The sequence below is a fragment of the Echinococcus granulosus genome (genome assembly GCF_000524195.1).
Source record: "Echinococcus granulosus chromosome Unknown EG_S00081, whole genome shotgun sequence".
Classification (NCBI taxonomy): Eukaryota; Metazoa; Platyhelminthes; class Cestoda; order Cyclophyllidea; family Taeniidae; genus Echinococcus; species Echinococcus granulosus.
The window spans coordinates 39,341-56,966 of NW_020170461.1; the positions used below are offsets into that span (position 1 = coordinate 39,341).

A 17,626-nucleotide genomic window follows, 5' to 3' on the forward strand; every position below is an offset into this window, starting at 1 on the left:
AATCCTACTTCTCTCATCCTTGGAAAAGCCTAACGCATGGACTGAAGATATGTTCGCTAGCAGTCGACTACTAAACGACAGGAATTAATAAGAACTGTATCAGAAAATAAAATAAAATATCAAAAAGTCTGTATTCTAATTTATAATAAAGCCATCATGACAGCGGGTAGAAAGGATAAGTAATACATGAAGGAGCCTGGGATAAATGTGGCTAGTAGAATTCCGGATCAGAGCTGCGAATGGAGTCTGCCATAGGATTGTCAGGAAAGGTTCTCGGTACTGAAAACACGGGATCTGTCTCGATTTCCTTCAGTTGAGGCATCATCTCAAATAGAAGGGCCCTCAGACACTTGAGGGACTATTGCAAACGAAACAAAAGAAAGGATCACATCCTCTGCATGGATTCAGGCAAGTAATTTGGAATACTTACCCTCAAGCACATTTACTGAGTAACATAAAAGCACATGAGCTAGCTACGAGGGCTGTCTGAGTCAACTGGGGCTTCTTACTGCGTTGAAACAATACCCACTAAGCCTCAGCACAGAAGGATTTGTCAGTTCGGATGAGCCGTCCCAGAGTACGCAGCATGAGCCGCCTTTTTGAAAATGCAGATGCTTATGAGCAATTTACTATTCCCGCAAAAACAACTTTCCTCTCTTATAGCACCCATTACCTTAGCTGTGCCTCAGTTAGATGTCCAGAATAAGACATGTCCTATGTGATGGCCAAACATTTACAGAGCTGAATGACTGCCGAGGAGGCTGTGGACTGAGCACAAACCACTATGACCGGGATTGGCACTGATAGACTGCTTTCAAAAAGTCTGCAGTGTTTAGTCAAGCATCCCATCATCTTACCAAATCTGTGCGCGTTGACATCCGAACACATTTGTTCACGAAAAACTTCATCTTGGTTAAGTGTCTGGAATAGTCTTCGACACATTCACCAGCTATCAGTAATTAGGTATATCTACCATGCCTTCCTTTCAAAGCCTGACTTCAACATCCCTCGTATTAGGTTTGGCTTGGTTTTTGAGTAGATTTATGAACAGTTTCAGCATTTGACCTTAAAACACCTGTGAATTTTGCACAGTTCAATCGTCTTGCTAAAGGCAAGCACTTATAAAATGAATGTTTTCAAAACGGATGTCTTCTTAAAGTCTCTCAACTCAGTCGCTATTTAAAACTATCTCAAGCACCACTGGACAGCTGTGCGATGAACTAATATCACCCATTCTTGACATCCTCCATATCAGTTTTTGTGGAGGTCCCGATTCTCAACGCGCGAGTCAGCACGGTTTCATTTTGGCCTCTCTCAATTGCCCTCCAAAATCTGCTTAGGCATGCCAACGCTAACCAACTAAATTTTAGTCAAGTCACAACCAGAGATTATTTGATTTGTGCAAGTTGCTATGTACAGAAGGTAATGCTCAACTCGGCTGAAAAGCATTGAAAGTCCTTTCGCGGATTAAAGTCATGCATGAGCTTCCCAAGATGTCGATGACTGCAATCAACAAGGCTGAATGAGCGTTACCTGATCAGTTTTGGCGACGGCATGGATAGGCAGCTTGCCCGAGGAGTCAGTACGAAAGGCATTGGCACCTCGTTTAATCAGTTCAGTAACGACATTTTTGAAGTCCGCCCTGGTGGCCAGATGAAGTGGAGTGAGGCCATCAGGAGTTGCCTGGTCGAGCAGTGCTTGGCATGGGGGTCTAAAACACACAGGGGACATTTTTAACCTACACACTTAGTTGTGCAATATCTTGAGCCCTTCAACCGTTTGATATTGACGATTCATTGGCCAAACAATCCTGTAAACAGACGTCACCATCATGGTTTTAGATCAACTCAGCACCACTTTTGATGGAGCGAAAATCAAGAAAATTGTCGGGGTAAAAAAGACCAGTTGCCCAGCTCACCGATAAATGATACTCAGCGCAGTCTTTTCAGTGGGTGCACAGAGAGCTTGATGCAGGATGTTGTAGCCTTCGTGGTCTGTATCGAATAGCGTCGTCTTGAAATCATCGTCCACGTTGAGGTGGACTTCGATGAGGTAGGAGAAGGCTCTCGCCGCGCCGGCCCGAGCTGCCGCCATGAGCGGCGTACAGCCTCGGACATCGTGAGCGTTGAGGGCGTCCTTCAGTGAGAAATTAATCTCATTGTTATTTCGCAGTGCCGCATCCATGATGAAGTCGAGAATGGTCCTGATGGGATTTGTCTGGAGAGGAAAGAAAGCAAGAGTTAAAGTATGAACAAGGATATGCGATAGCTAAAAGCGACGGTTTTCCCACTTTATTAGCCATGGCCGCGATGTGGAGGGGAGTGGAATCGCGCACATCTTGCGTTTTGAGATCCGACGGAGGGTAGACTTTTAAGAGGTCCACGAGACACGTGGCATCGCCCCATGCAGCAGCACAGTGGAGCGGCGTATAGGTGTTGCCCTGACGAGGAGAAAGAGAGATAAAAAGTGGTATGAAAATTTCAAATACGGTCGACGAGGACAGTCTATTAGCAACAACCCCAAGCTCGGTGATTCATGCCCAGCCCACAGCCTAGACAAACACTCAGATCTGCAAACATTCAACCAGCACGCGGTACATCTGCTAAGTGACGAAAGTGCGAGAGATAATTCGTTCCATTGGAACGGAAGATGGAACGTTCGCCAGCTCGGATCAATATCCTAGGATGGTTAAGGTTGAGCGCTAAAAGAAATGGTTAAATGCAGCAGAACTGCGCTAAAAATTAGCTCCAATTTTTACTTCCAAAATTCAATATTTTCTTTTAAAAGGCCAAATATCCCCTGGTAATCTAGACGTCTCTCAAATTTAAAGTTCTGTGTATTAATCTAGGCCTTCGAAGAAGTAGGAAACGGGTGGTGATATAGTTTGTGAAAAGGATGAGAAAAGAAAGGGGTGAACAAAACTCACAAAAAGGCTTTGGTAAGCCTTGAATCGAAGAAGATTTCTGACACAATGGACGCGGTTGCGGTAGACGGCGAGATGAAGAGGTGTGAAACCCCGAGCGTCCAAGGGAGCAATGACTTCAGCTTCGGCCTTGGCGGCAGAAGAGGTAGTTGACTTCGCTTGCAAGGCATCACAGATGTACGACAGGGTGTGTAGCTGTCCGCTGCACGCCGCTAGATGCAGCGCCTGCCTGCCATAGACGTCAGCAGCCGTCAACGAGGCTCCAGCCTGGGAATAAAGTGGAGAATGCGCCCAAAAGCACTCAAGCGTCTATCTTATTGGAAATCACCGAAACGACATTACAAAACGTATATGGTGAATCGGGGCTGCGAATCGCACCATCTCAGACGCACACGGCAGTGAGGTGCAGGTGTGCCGGTGTACAGGTCTCAGATCACTTTTGAAGCTGCTAAGCCAAATGGTAGAACGTGGTCATAGTGAGAGAGAACATCAGAGCACCTGAACACAACAGCCTGTGATAAGGAAATCAATCTCTTACCTATCAAGGCAAACAGTTTCAACCTAAGCAACGTTATCGACTCCTATCTACAACAGGCTTCAGACACAACACGCCATCACACTACACTACACCACACCACATCAAACCAAACTACCGAATACTGATGCAAAAAGTTGCCGCTCAGTCGCCAGACCCAATGCTCACGGTCCACAACCCCAGCCCACAGTCCTGGTCCACAGGCAGCAGCACAGCATCCATCTAGCACCACAAACATTCTCCCAGCGCATCTAACCTCCGTCTCACCCTCGATCCTTGATTGGCACATCAACACCTGTCATGTGACTAGGTCACACAACAGACAATCTTCTTTCTGTGGCAGCGCTGGACACAGCACAATCACTCATGAACATTCGCAATCTCGAAAAACTGGTGCATATTGGACATCAAGACGAGCTCAATTAAAGCTTTACACTCACTTCAAGGAGAATTTTCATACCCTCAGTTTGCCCATTGACAGCGGTGCGATGAAGGGCTGTTCGACCCAATTTGTCGCTGAGGTTGACACGGTGAATAATGTGAGCGTCGACGTTGCGTCCATTGACCTCCACGTTTTTCGAAGGGCGCGTTTGAAAGGTGGTGAGGAAGTGAATCGCAGTGAGTCGCTGGTATTGTGCCGCCAACATCAACGGTGTACGACCATTCTCATCTCGAACGTTTATTAAATCTGTCATGATGGACAGAAGTGAAACAGGTGATGCAGTTGATGGTTTGACATTGCCGGAAATGGAATAGTGAGTAAGGAAATTCTGTTACCCAGTGAAGGGTCCATTTTCAACGCATGCCAACGAAGAAGAAACTGAAGCACTGAACAGTGACCCTACAAAAACAAGATCAAGGGGAGGGGTTGGCTGAAGGTCCGCTGTACTTAAGCAACTCCATGAAATTATGATCTATCCCAACTTTAAAAGTAGTTTGACTTTTGTAAAAAGGGAAGAGAGAGAATAAGTTCTCAGCTCTCTTGCTGCTTTTACTAATGTACTTTTAGTGAAAAATCGTATAAATGCAACGCATAAAGTGGTTGTTAAAGCTGGTGAATTGATATCGCCGTAAATCCTTGAGTTTTTTATTCTTTTTCGAAATTTCACCATTCACTTTGAATACACTCTTGTAGAAATGGTTCCATCACGCAACGAAAGGATGGCGCGTGCATTAAAAAAGCGAAATCAAGTCGAGCAAATAAGTTTCATAAAAATAATCTCGGACCAATAGCCCCAAATAAGAGAACCTGTACAGTAACGGAAGGTTCATCTTACCCGTGCGGCAGCGTGGTGCACAGCAGTCCACCCATTTAGGCCGTCCTTGATTGTAGGATCGGCCTGACTGAGGTGGTGCATTACCAACACCTGGCACGTCTCTAGATGACCCGCGTGCGCGGCGTAGTGCAGCAGTGTCCGACCCAGTGGATCGGTAAGTCGACCACAAGGCCGCTTTTCGCTCAATAGTGGATGGTGATGGAAATCCTCGTCCTCCTCTTCTTCCTTCGGCCCGTTTGAATCATCCCTTCCCTCATCTCTCTCCTTCTCCATCGGCTTAGCGAATGGCTCCGCACAGGCATTCAAAAGCATCTGCACGAAGAAAATAGCAGTCCCCCTACTTTTGTGTCCAGTTTATTATCTTATTCAATTTCATGACAGGCTATATGACTCGCAGGTGTCGTGAGTGGAACACCTCCCGCATCGGGTAAATGTTTAGAGAAATAAGTGCTGCTCTGTTGCTGTCATTGGGATGCAAACATATAGCAGCCTTAGAGACGTTTATACCATTCAAATGTCTTTATCCAGCTGCCTGAAGGAGTACCCTATGCAGGGTTGCCTATGGCACTTATAAGCAGATATGTTGATGTAGTGAATAAAGGTACCCCGTGAGACCTAGGCACACAGCTACGTGAAATCGAAACAAAGACAGGATGACAAGCAGGAGTTGGTGCATTATATTGCCCTGAGAAGCTACTCCAGACTAAGCAGTTTACTAAGCAGATCCACTTTTATGCCAATCTCCCCGCTAACAGCGGCTAGCATACAAAATGCAATCGTTGTAAACTACTAACCCGTTCCTAACAGTGTGAACCCAGTGAAGTTCTACAGTGAAATTTAAAAGGAAAACGCAAATTGGCACCCCATTCCAGCTTATCTGACTTTTGTTCATGACCCGTGAGTAGATCTACAGACACTGATTGCGTAGTTACCACGGCAGGCATGAAGGACGTCACTCAAGCGAAGAGGGGAGCCATGCAAGATATGGACATTAGTTTTAGTAATAATTGGAATGCCACAGCCATTAATTTTTCACCGACTCCGTTGACTACATTTCCGTTATCAACCTGAGAGGTCTTCAGTGTACTTAAAAATAAATCTCTGACCTTACTCATGGATCGTTGTTCTACGTCTTCAGGAAGGACATGGACTCTATGCTGTCTCATTTCACAAACACAAGTGGTTGAATAGGCAGCCAACCTCGACACAATCTCCCCGCCCACGATAGGCGGCCAGAAAGAGGGGCGAATAGAAGTACCAACTGGATGAGTTGGGAGCATCTTTCTTCTTCCCCTCTTCCCCATCCGGGGAATATTTGGTCATCTTCGCTGAATCAAGAATTAACCGGCAAAGCTTTGCTTTGGACATTCCCTGAAGGAGGAGTTCTAGGGCGACGCTATTACCCATAGCAGCGGCCAAGTGGAGGGGATAGTATGCCACCTGCAAGAAAAAGGTGTAAAATATTAAGTTTTTTAAAACAGTGCAAATATCTTTGAAAATCATCACCTTGCCCTGTTCCACATCAGGTGTGTGAGGAGTGACGGGGTCGTAAGGTGAGGGGTCCCCTTCCAAAATATTGCTGAGGCTGTTACTACTCCCCAAGTTTGATGAGGCGGTAGAGCTTCGGCGAGAGACAGGGCGCGAAGCGGACCGAAGGCTGTCTTGCGAGTTGGGGCGGGAGATCAGTTGAGGCTTGGGCCTACGTGCGAAGACGGCGTAACGGTCGGCACCGTAGCGCAGAAGCAGCTTTACAAGATGGCCTTCGATGTCAAAGGCAGAGGCCAGGTGGAGTGCTGTACAGCCATCAACGTCCGGGGTGTCTGGATCTATACCCAGCTGTCAATGACCCGAAGACATGAATGAATGCATAAACAATGGTTGGAGTCGTTTTGGGAATGTTGGGCATGACATGCACATTCGAAAGGTTATTCAACTCGAAAAATACAAACATTCACCGCTAAAATTATTCAGATACGCAGGTACAAATTAATATCTTTTTCCCCTTTTCCATAGAGTCGTGACTGTATCAACTCCAACGTGTACAAAAATTGGAGGTATCCGGACATGACCAAGTAACTACCCTCCATATCACATGTATCGTAGCCTAGTGCATTGCATTAAAGCTAGAAAATAATCTAATTTGAAGAAAACACCCTTATTTAGGAAAAATCATCATTTCAAAGCCCCCGTGCATATCAACGCAGAAACGGTGAATGCCCATGGCTATGCCATGTAATAGAATAAAACTCCATTTAGGTCTCCACCTATTAAGAGAACTGTGCAACATGAGAAATCACTCTCGTCTACTTTCATAGCTTTTATTGAAGCTAAGAACACTAGCCTACTATTATAACCAATTAAGCAGTCACAGGAGGGTCTCCTCACTGTTGTCTTTGAAATTTAAGTGAAGCACAAAAATGAAGCCGACCTTTTGGCAGTATTTGTTGGTTTGAAATTTAACTGAAGCGGATCCTTTAGTCTTGTTAGCATGAGGCTCCACTCATGTCACGTCCTTCTGTGCATTAACTAGGGTCGCATCCAGGCTCGTCCATCTTTTGATATATCCAAAAAACAGCCGGGAGCTACGGTAGTAGCAGCGATGGGCGAGCCACTCAAAAAGGTCAAAAGCCCCGATTTGGAGTATTTGATACCGCAGCTGAACAACAAAGGACAAACGCTTTTATTGCAAATGGATGAATGTGTGAAGATTCACAGTAGGAGGGTTATCAAAAATGCGTAGATTCGCAATAAAAAACAAATGAAAAAACGCAAGAATTGGACGATCCGCAAACACCCTACGTGGGGTTGCCAAAGGCAAATATTTAGAGGTACCGTTAATGAAGCGAATGAAGATAAACCTTTCACGTTCCTCGCAGCCCCGTGGAAACGAGACACATAGCCAGGCGATATTTAAAATAAAAATAGGATGGCAAGCAGGAACTGGTGCAAAATAGTGCGCTACAAAGCTACTGTACGACTACACAGCAGATCAACTTTTATGCCATCCTCTCTGTAAACAGCGGCTAGCATACGAAGTGCGCTTATTATAAAGTACCGTCCGTCCCTAGTGGTCCGAATCCAGTGAAGACCTGTAAGGAAGTTTGTAAAGAAAATGCAACTTGGTACGCTATTCCAACCTATCTGACAGAAACTCAACACACGACCTTCTCGTGACACCCTTGTGGCTTTACAGGTACCGAGCACTTGCCGACCCAAGAATTAGGCCAGGCAAGACGTCCGACCGACGTATCACCACCTGTTGCGTGACAAAATCACGCATGAGGTGAATCTCCACAGCCATTTGCTATTTCAAAAAGTTAGTACATGCTAAGCGCAAAAAAACAGACTGTCATAGAATGATTAAGCCATACCGACTAATCATTTTAGGCTGAGATTACTGTGTAACCTATAGCAGAAGACTACGTGAACAAAATCTAAATTTTCTCTTCCCTTTCGGGTTCGGCTTGAAATTTAAAAATGCGATAGAAACTACACACCTTGAGAAGGACACGGACCACTTCAGAAGTAGAGCTGCACTTGATGGGCACGCGGATGGGTGGTTCGTCCGTAGTGTAGCGACGGGCCAATGCGACGGAGAGTATTGCAAAGTGGAGTGCAGTGCGCCCGAATCGATCCACCTCGAATGGTCCGCCGCCAGCGAAAAGGACGCTGCGCAGGCACTCGATTGAACCGCCCAGAGCAGCGGCGTGCACTAGGTTTCGACCCATATCATCCTTGAGGGCGCGCATGGGACGCGTGTAGAGGGGATAACCCTCTTCTACCTCTGCAAACTCCTCAACCGCCATTTCCACCTCATCCCAGTACTTCGTCGCCACCTCCAGCAAGCTGAAGGACGAATGGGCACCATTAAATGATTTTGATTTTTGCTTCAGCGATTTGTTTCTCGTGCAGAAGAACTTGTGTAATGGTAACAGAAATGGCGTACCCACAGAGAATGCTCGCGCAGTGTGTTACAATAGCTCCCTCGTATTTTGAGCACTACCCTTGATGCTCGCCGTGATCGCGTTATTTTAGGACAACCATCACAATAGGATTCTCGTAAAATGAAGCTGGCTGCGAGATAGGAACGAATACCGCAATTATCTTTATCATTCAGAGGCAGTTAGGCGCGCATCCCGTAGACCTCGGAGAATTCACGCATTATTTTCGGACTATGAACCGCATTGTGCGGGTTCATATGCCACGTTTTGCTTAAGGGTGGATGATATTCCACGGAGTGCGGATTTCTTACGTCAATCGCTTTTCTTGAGAACATTTATTTGACCGAGTGTAGGTCGAATTACAACTAACAAGGAAAACCATTGAAAAAGCAAAATTTAAAAATATCTTTGTAAGTAGTGAACCAAAGTATGGTACTATGGATGTCATCGTAGACTGGAAATGAACCGTCAGTCCAAATTCTATTATGATTAATTCCCTTTACAATGAAATTGCTAGATGAACTGATAAAAAGATAAAAAAGTGGTGAAGTTTGAATAGTAGCAAATTCGAAGCTACTTCGTTACAATTATGAAAACAGCCCAAAATACGTAGAGATGCAGGAGAAAACAAAGTGGTCGGAACTCACCGACTGAGACAGGAGGAGTAGCCGGAAGCGGCGGCACAGTGCAAGGGGGTGGCACCACCGTTACCAAGGGCATTCCATGGGGCGCCAGCGTCGAGGAGGGTGGTGAGTACCAACTCGTGACCTCTGCCGGCTGCCAGGTGGAGTGGGGTGTTTCCATGTCTGTCCAAAGGCTGCCGATTGACTTCCATTTGTAATAGCGTCTCCGCTTGTTTGTTTCTACACAATGGAGTCAGCACCATAGATCCTTAATCTTTCGCTACTGGTTTAGTTCAGAAACACATATTCCTATGTTACAGACCTACGCTGCTTCCATGCTACCAAAATGACCATGTGGGTTGGTAGCCTGTTACATTACTTCTCAACAAGCCTACATTAGAAGTAAGGTAGGCATTCAGGCCAGATCGCAACATCCAATTTTACCGTCGTATCAGCGATACGCACTGTAGTAAATTATAATTATGTCTTAACACATAAATTTGCCGGTGCACGTGACTTGGACCACAGCCGTGGCGTGTGCATGCATGACCGAGTGAATGAGTGCTTGAGGTGCGAGAGTGTAGGAGTACCTGAACACAATAGCCTGTGGTAAGGAAATCAATCTCTTCCCTATCAAGGCAAACAGTTTCAACCTAAGCAACGTTATCGACTCCTATCTACAACAGGCTTCAGACACAACACGCCATCACACTACACTACACCACACCACATCAAACCAAACTACCGAATACTGATGCAAAAAGTTGCCGCTCAGTCGCCAAACCCAATGCTCACGGTCCACAACCCCAGCCCACAGTCCTGGTCCACAGGCAGCAGCACAGCATCCATCTAGCACCACAAACATTCTCCCAGCGCATCTAACCTCCGTCTCACCCTCGATCCTTGATTGGCACATCAACACCTGTCATGTGACTAGGTCACACAACAGACAATCTTCTTTCTGTGGCAGCGCTGGACACAGCACAATCACTCATGAACATTCGCAATCTTGAAAAACTGGTGCATATTGGACATCAAGACGGGAGGATTGCTAAATGATGGTTAAGTCATGCTGGAAAATCTCCCTGAACTGGGATAGCAGAGAACTCTGAAAAGAAATAAGCACGGTTTCTACTCAATAAAAATCATCTTCTTTTATGAACTAAACCGTCGTGATTTGACGGTTTTGGAGTATATTTCAATTGCAGAAGTTGTAAAAAAACGCCTCAACAACTGAAAACCTCAATTACAATAACCAAAAATATAAGTAGAATAAGTGTTATCCAAAAATGATGATCCAGCCCTACGAATCAACACTTGACAACATAGATGAGAAATAACCAGTGACTAGAGATGCCAATTTACCCAAGGGTTTCAGATTACGCAAAGTAGTAATCGTTGAGTAAGTGAAAAGAATTGGAAATTGACGATGAACGCAATGGCGGAAAAAGTCTCCTTGGCCCGAGGCAATATGTAAGACCTGTGAGCCCTGACAAATTTATTTAAGATGTGCTAGGCTTAAAGAAATGAACCCCTACCCCTTTGACCACCTGCAAGAAGATGTGGATGGACCAGTACTTACTATGTATTAAGTAATAAAAGCACACAAACACTGGATGAGCGCGGCAGACTTATAAAAATCTCACCTAGTTCGTGATAGTAGTGTCAACACTGGAAAACTCTTAAGGGCAGATCTGACGATAACGTCCGCTACTAAATTGGCTGCAAAATCAAAACACCGGAGCTGAGTTCTCAGAGGTCAAAACGAATCTTGCTATCATGATCGTGGCTTAAAACCTAGACATTTCTAGCAATAAACACCGTCAATTTGGAGCAGCCTCGAACACTAAAATTACGAGAACGGGCTCTGTTCTCCTAGACTAACAGAGCATGTCACACTGAATTTTTTTCATTTACCTGCCATAAACCGCAGCCAGATGCAGTGGAGTCCAGGAGTTATATCCTCCGGCGATTTCTGGATTCAATAAAAGTGTCGGTGATGGTGGCGCAGTAGAAGTTGATGGACTTGCCAGTCTCTGTTCATCAAATTGAATGCAGAAGGAAATCAGTTCCTCCAAGCATCCCGCACCTCCCGGGCTAATGACGGAGAGATGGAGCGCAGTGTAGCCATCGCTGTTGCACTCAGTCAATGCCTTCCTTATTAGCACTTCAGCATCTTGGCTCATCGCCAGTCTCTCCAAAATCGCCTTCACGTTTTCTCTACTGCCATTCAGGCATGCCGTATGTAAAACAGAATTGCCCTGCAATAATTCAGAAGAAGAACAGTTCAGTATTTGGGGCAACAAAATAAAACAAGCGGGATTGAATGTCAACACTTGCCTCCGTCTTCCAGTCATTGGTATTAAGAGCCGAGATGGAAGGAATCTTGTATACAGACATTTCAAAGCAACCGATTTTAGATATTGCATGACTGTCTCGCTTCCTAGTAGTAGTGGTGGTAGTAGCACTCAAACCCCGATTGGTTTCCTAATTTGTGCTTTAGCCATGAACGGTGTTCTTATTGCTAACCACTCGGGTTGTCTGAGCTCCACTCAAAGTGTGTGACTCACTCTTGCGGTAACAGCATCAAGCTCTGCCCCACGGTCCATTAGTTGCTTTGCCACGTTGACGTGTCCAAGGGCTGCGGCAACATGCAAAGGAGTGTACAAAAATTTGTCCCGACAATTCACCTCAGCGCCGAATTCGCAGAGCAACTCCATGATCTGTCGAGAAAATATATAAAATATCGTGAACAACTGGCCACTTGTTATGCCTATTTAATTTGACGGAATCCACGCATGCAAATTACAATACATAATCACACAACACTAAAGATGTGTTTGGCTTGTTTAACCTCTTTGAAGAAGGTTGTCTAGAGAATGAAAAACAAAAAATATGGTGGAGTTTGCAAAACCATAATTATGGTTGTCAATGTTTTTCAAATACGTTTATGGGTCGAAAGATTGATAGAGAAATAAATGATAATAGCTATATACTACAAGTTGAGAGGTTAAACTCACACTGGGAAGATCACAGGCAGCCGCCCAATGCATGGCACGCCGATCGTTTTTGTCGAAGGCGTTCACAGAGGCACCGTTTGTCAGGAGCAAACGGACCATCTAAAGTTTGGTAAGTACAAGTGCGCCTTGATAAAGAATGCTAAAAGCAGCATCATGCTAAAAGAAGAAAAGGTTCCTACATCCAAGTGTCCCCCATAAACCGCGTGGTGTAAAGGAGCGTGGCCACCACGATCCGAAGCGTTTACATTCGTGCCACATTCACCGTCTTCGGTGTTGTAAAAGAGTAAGAGACGAGCGCACTCCAAGCTGCCATTATACGCAGCAACATGTAGAGGAGTGAGCCAGCCCTTCTCTCGCATATTCCTGTCTGCACCGTTGTCTAATAAGAGCTAGAAAATAACAAACATGAATTATACGGTACTCTTCAAGAATATTTCACAATAAAATGCATAGCCCACTTCAACCCGCCTCAGTTTTAGCTCAGGTAAGTTGAGCTTATGATCAGCGCATTATTATAAAAAATGCCTTTGGATTAACTAATTTAACATGGGTGCATTTTTGGCGGAACTAAAATGATCAATGATTGTAAAACAAAAAACTTCCCATTCTAATGGTGTAAAAGATGCCTGTAACCAGCCCATATAAATGATCACATTTGTGCGTGTACTTTACACGAAACCTAGAAACCAGCATATTTACAACTCAACCACAGTCACCCAAAGTAAAGAGGATGAACAAGCACCTGTACCACCGAGGGAGCATCCGACGCACATGCGTGATGAAGGGGAGTGTACCACTTTATATCCTTTACATTGACACGCGCGTTGTTAGTCAGTAAGAATTCAACGAAGTCCACATCTCCAGCATGTGCTGCCGCGTGTAGTGGAGTTCTCAGTTGTGTATCCTTGAAGGTGTGAGAAATTTCATAAGAAAGCGGAGCTGATAAATCAATCAAGTAAAATAAACTCACTTTGTAATTAATGTCATCCACATTCGGCGTACACTCGAGTATGGATTTGTCATCAAAGAAAATTGCTTGAATTATTTGAGGGACATTCTGAAAGAGGAAGTCCATCAACGCCGGGATCTAAAGTCATGATAAACAAACATCGAGGACTGCCCATTGAAATGTACTCGAGGCCATTTAGAGCCCAGTAGGATGTTCTATTTTAAAGTGTACAAACTTATACAAATCGTATCCATCACATAACTTAACCAGGAAAAAAACTCATAAATTCCTAAGCAAGCATCGGGGAACGAGGCAGAACGGTACATTTCGCCAATCAAATCACTCGTTAATTCACCCCAATTATTTCGAAAGTTTCGCCAAAATTGAAGATGGGCTAAATGAAAGAAATGATCAAGCCTGGGAATTAGAGAAGAAGCTATTTAATGTAGTTTATAGGTGGCATACACTATGAGGATTATTCAGACTCATTTTATCTTTAATTTTATAATTGGGTGGCAGACTTTCAGCTTGGCGAATAGGGGCTGAAGTATATGCTCGAGCGACCTATTATTCGCTCCTCCAATGCATTGAAAAGTCCGGAGTATTTGGTGGGATTGTAGAAGGGCACCCATACCAACTGTCTCTCCCTGGTTAGCACTCACATTTAGCAAACAGGACCAACCCAAGAAGCACACGGCAGACCGCCCACATCCGCACCCCCACCCGGAAACAAACCACCCCCCCCCAACCCCAAGGGCGCGACGGAACCAAACCCAAAGGACGACACTTGCACGAGAGTATGGTCATTAATGATACAAGTGTCAAAAACACAGCTCTTCCGGTGGGGGTAGGAGAGGAATGGACGAGAAACCGTTTTCCCCCTTCTTAGAGTAGATCTTCAGATCCTCCGCTGAGAGACTGTCTCTGGCAGAGAACACTTCCCCTCTCTTGTAGCCGAAATCCTCTCGCTTTGTCAACACAGCCGATTCATCGTCCCGCGGTAGCAGTGATTCCAGCGTCTTCTTGAATGAGAAAGTCGGTACGGGAGTAGATTCAGCATCAGTAGACTTCCGAAAGTGAAATCGATCAGATTTACTGTTGGGTGCTGGAGGCCAAGTAATGACACCTTTGGGTAACTGTTTAGGGGCGTTCAATGCTAAAAATAGTACACCTCGCTTTCAGTTCACAGACACTAGACAAAATGAGGTTTAGCATTTTAGCTAACGAAGTGACTGAGATAACATTCCAGTATATAAACAATGACGCTGATAGTGCACATACAAATAGAAAAACAAAAAAAGAAAGTAAATCAACCACCCAGCCACTAGAGACTAATTTACTACAAAATAATACGAACATGGCTGAAGTTCTGCTGTGTGAAGTACAATAGAGAGGAAAATGTTTAGAAATGTAAAGAAGGAAGCAGAATATGTAACAAGAAGCTGATAAATAAATCTGATCACTAAAATTCCACTAGGAATAGTGAGATGAATCACTGAATGTAAGTGTATTTCGATCGTTGTGTTTCGTCGTAGTGTTAGAAAGAACACATTTTGAGTAAAATAAGCAGTACACTTATTGCAACGAAAAAGAATACACTCAAAAGTATGCCTTTGTTATGACAATAGAGCTTGGGATTGCATTGAGTTGAGTGGGCGACAAAATGTATTACATTCTGAATAAATACGCTGCCTCTGGGCAGATTAGGTGATTTTCAGATAACACGACCGTTACCAAATATCTGCTTTGTGAAAGTCTACTGTGAGAATGGCCGAGATTTCACAAAAGGGGCTCCACCGATTGGTAGGTCTAACGTTTAATAATAAACTAAAAAGCCTCAAGTATTTGAATCACAAAAAATAAGTAAAACTAATAAACTAATTAGATGCGCATCCTATGAGCTTAACTAGGAACGCAGCAACCTATCCACAATGTTCATTACAAAAAATATCGCACGGTAAACGAAACAACATACCTCTATTACGTGGATGAAGGAACTCACAGCCAGCTCCATATGCACAGTACCCCATTTGATAGAATCGACATATTCGTGGGACTCCGGGGTTTCGCGGGAAATTTCTGGAAGTAATAGTAGGGAGGGTTCACAAACCAATCGTAATATTGCATGCTACCATGGCCCAGTTAGTTACGGCACCACTCAAATTCGGTGAATTCACCAAACAAATACCTTCGGGGCATTTTGAATAAGCGGTCAATCAACAGTTGGAGGAATGAAGATGTACGATGAGATAACTAAGCTGAATTAAGGCGATGGCACAGTGTCAAAATCAGCAGCAGTGGCTGGAATTTAGCTGTCGCATTAACTCAAGCTTTACGATGAATAAAAACTCAACTTTCAGAGCTATTAACCAATGAAGAAATCTACTCGAGATTCCATGAAATATCCATCTTGAAGGTTTAACTTCTATAGATATTAAGGGGCATTTACAGTAGGACAGGCGTAGAAAACTGCACAAACAAAAGGCCTAATCCCCGTATTGCTAACTACAAATGCGTTTCAAATAATCAGAAGTTAGTGGTCTTACCAACCTCTCAGTGCTGGGGAATGAGTAATTGCATGAAGAACGAGGCTTGTGGGTCGGATTAACATGAATAAAAATGCAATCGTCACCGTTACGGCAGTATCCCGCCAAAAAGTGATGACATATCGCTGACCGCATCTTTCTAACCATTAATAAAGAAAGAAATTATGAAATTCAAGGAAAAAATGACGCGTTTAACCAGTGCAGGCAAAAGTACCAGACTCTATAACAATGTGAATTTTAATGATGTTAATGGGTGTGATATCAATAAGCACAAATCAATAACACAGAAAATAAACACAAAATTGAAGGTTAGTTGACAAAATACAAAACGAGGCGGTTCACTAGGCATAAGGTCTACCAACTACCCCTCAACACACTATGAACGAGTAAAATTAGTAAAATATTCGTTGCAAAGACATAGATCAAGAAACAACAAATCTAACAAAGCTTGTAACAATGGCATAATCCGGCGTCAGCAGATGGTTCTATACCAGTTTCAAAGCTAAAACTAATAGCAACACCAAAAATGCATTGGAAGGCATCTCACGCACTAGGTTTTACATATTTAGGCAGTCAAAACTTTACTGGAAAGTTGTTTTTCATCAAGTCAATCCTCAAAGCAGTACGCTAACATGGTTTCCCTAATTGCGCTTCATCTTTAGGCCAATTTTAACAATAGTATTTTGATTGAGGGGTATTATGTACCTTTCATTAGTACTAAAAGGTCGTTCATACGCCATATCAAAGGATAGCTGAAAATTATTATCCATTCTTAGATGCATTTCGGGTCGGTAAAGTTGAACTTAAGCAGAAAATAATGCAGACTAGTAAATGTACGTTTGCATAAAAGAACACTTGATTGTGCCACTAAGAGTCACTTTTAAAGCTTTAATGCCTTAAAATTGCACTAACGCAGTTAAAAGTTTAGGCCTAGTTGTGCAACCCGATGATCAAATAGCAGATGGAATTTCTATGTTGCAAAAATTTTGTCAATCGTTCAATGAAATAACATATCAGCCAAAAGAGTATTTGGGAGTCCGTTGTAAACCCAGCATCTGCTACGATAGACAATTTTAATTGAGTCACAGAAAGTGAGAACATCAGACCAGGTCAGATCGGAGCAGCGAGCTGCCTACAATTTCTCGATCATCTTGCAAGTTACCGTGGCTATGACGGCTGTGCCAGTGACTGTTTTATGCATTTTACCAATTTTTTTGGTTGCGGAATAATAATTATGACGAATCCAACGCCGTTTTGTTATTTTAATGTCCTACTACTACCGTATTTGGTTAATACTAGGTTTGAACCTCTTGTAATACATTATTGTAATACTTATGTTGTTTTAATGTGCCTTTCAGGGAGGAGGCAACCAGGAAATTCGAATCTCGTGACCGGATCATCCTCTCCCTTACCTAGTGACTGCGGCTCCCCTCCTTCTTGAATATTGTATTTTCCCTATACATCTTGTCGTCTTTAATAAAGATGTCCAAAGCAAACCAACCGGGCTTGTCTAGGAACGCTAGGAATCGGGAAGCGGAGACCGAGGAGCCTAGCTCCACATTATACTATTGCAATCAAAATATTGCATCAGCTTAACTTGAAAATTAATGGCGTTGAGTAAATGCAGCACCGTGCGATATAATATGTTCTTAGTGCACAAATATGCTAATTAAAACGCCTGGCCGTTATGATCTCATGCAACGACTTAGTATTATATTCAGGTATTCGTTTCACCACGTTTCCTGCCAGACTGTACTTCCACACTGAAGCATAACTGTGGAGCCAGACTCCTCGGTCTCCGCTTCCCGATTC

The 17,626-nt window shown here is 43.9% G+C and overlaps 1 protein-coding gene across 1 annotated transcript; it reads right to left on the bottom strand. All coding sequences in view use genetic code 11, as the record gives it.

The window, feature by feature from the left end:
• Positions 1–211: 211 nt before the first annotated feature.
• On the bottom strand, positions 212–15,879 carry EGR_07563 (Serine/threonine-protein phosphatase 6 regulatory ankyrin repeat subunit B; the record flags this gene model as incomplete). The annotated part of the gene is made up of 23 exons (XM_024496812.1): positions 212–358; positions 1,534–1,711; positions 1,919–2,217; positions 2,291–2,440; positions 2,927–3,190; positions 3,577–3,753; positions 3,899–4,146; positions 4,236–4,299; positions 4,736–5,047; positions 5,936–6,175; positions 6,242–6,571; positions 8,233–8,581; positions 9,324–9,539; positions 11,217–11,560; positions 11,870–12,022; positions 12,320–12,418; positions 12,499–12,708; positions 13,062–13,223; positions 13,290–13,406; positions 13,951–14,054; positions 14,098–14,290; positions 15,244–15,347; positions 15,819–15,879. The coding sequence occupies 23 exons, from the start codon at positions 15,877–15,879 to the stop codon at positions 212–214; spliced, it is 4,521 nt and encodes a 1,506-aa protein (XP_024348748.1).
• Between the last annotated feature and the right edge of the window lie 1,747 nt (positions 15,880–17,626).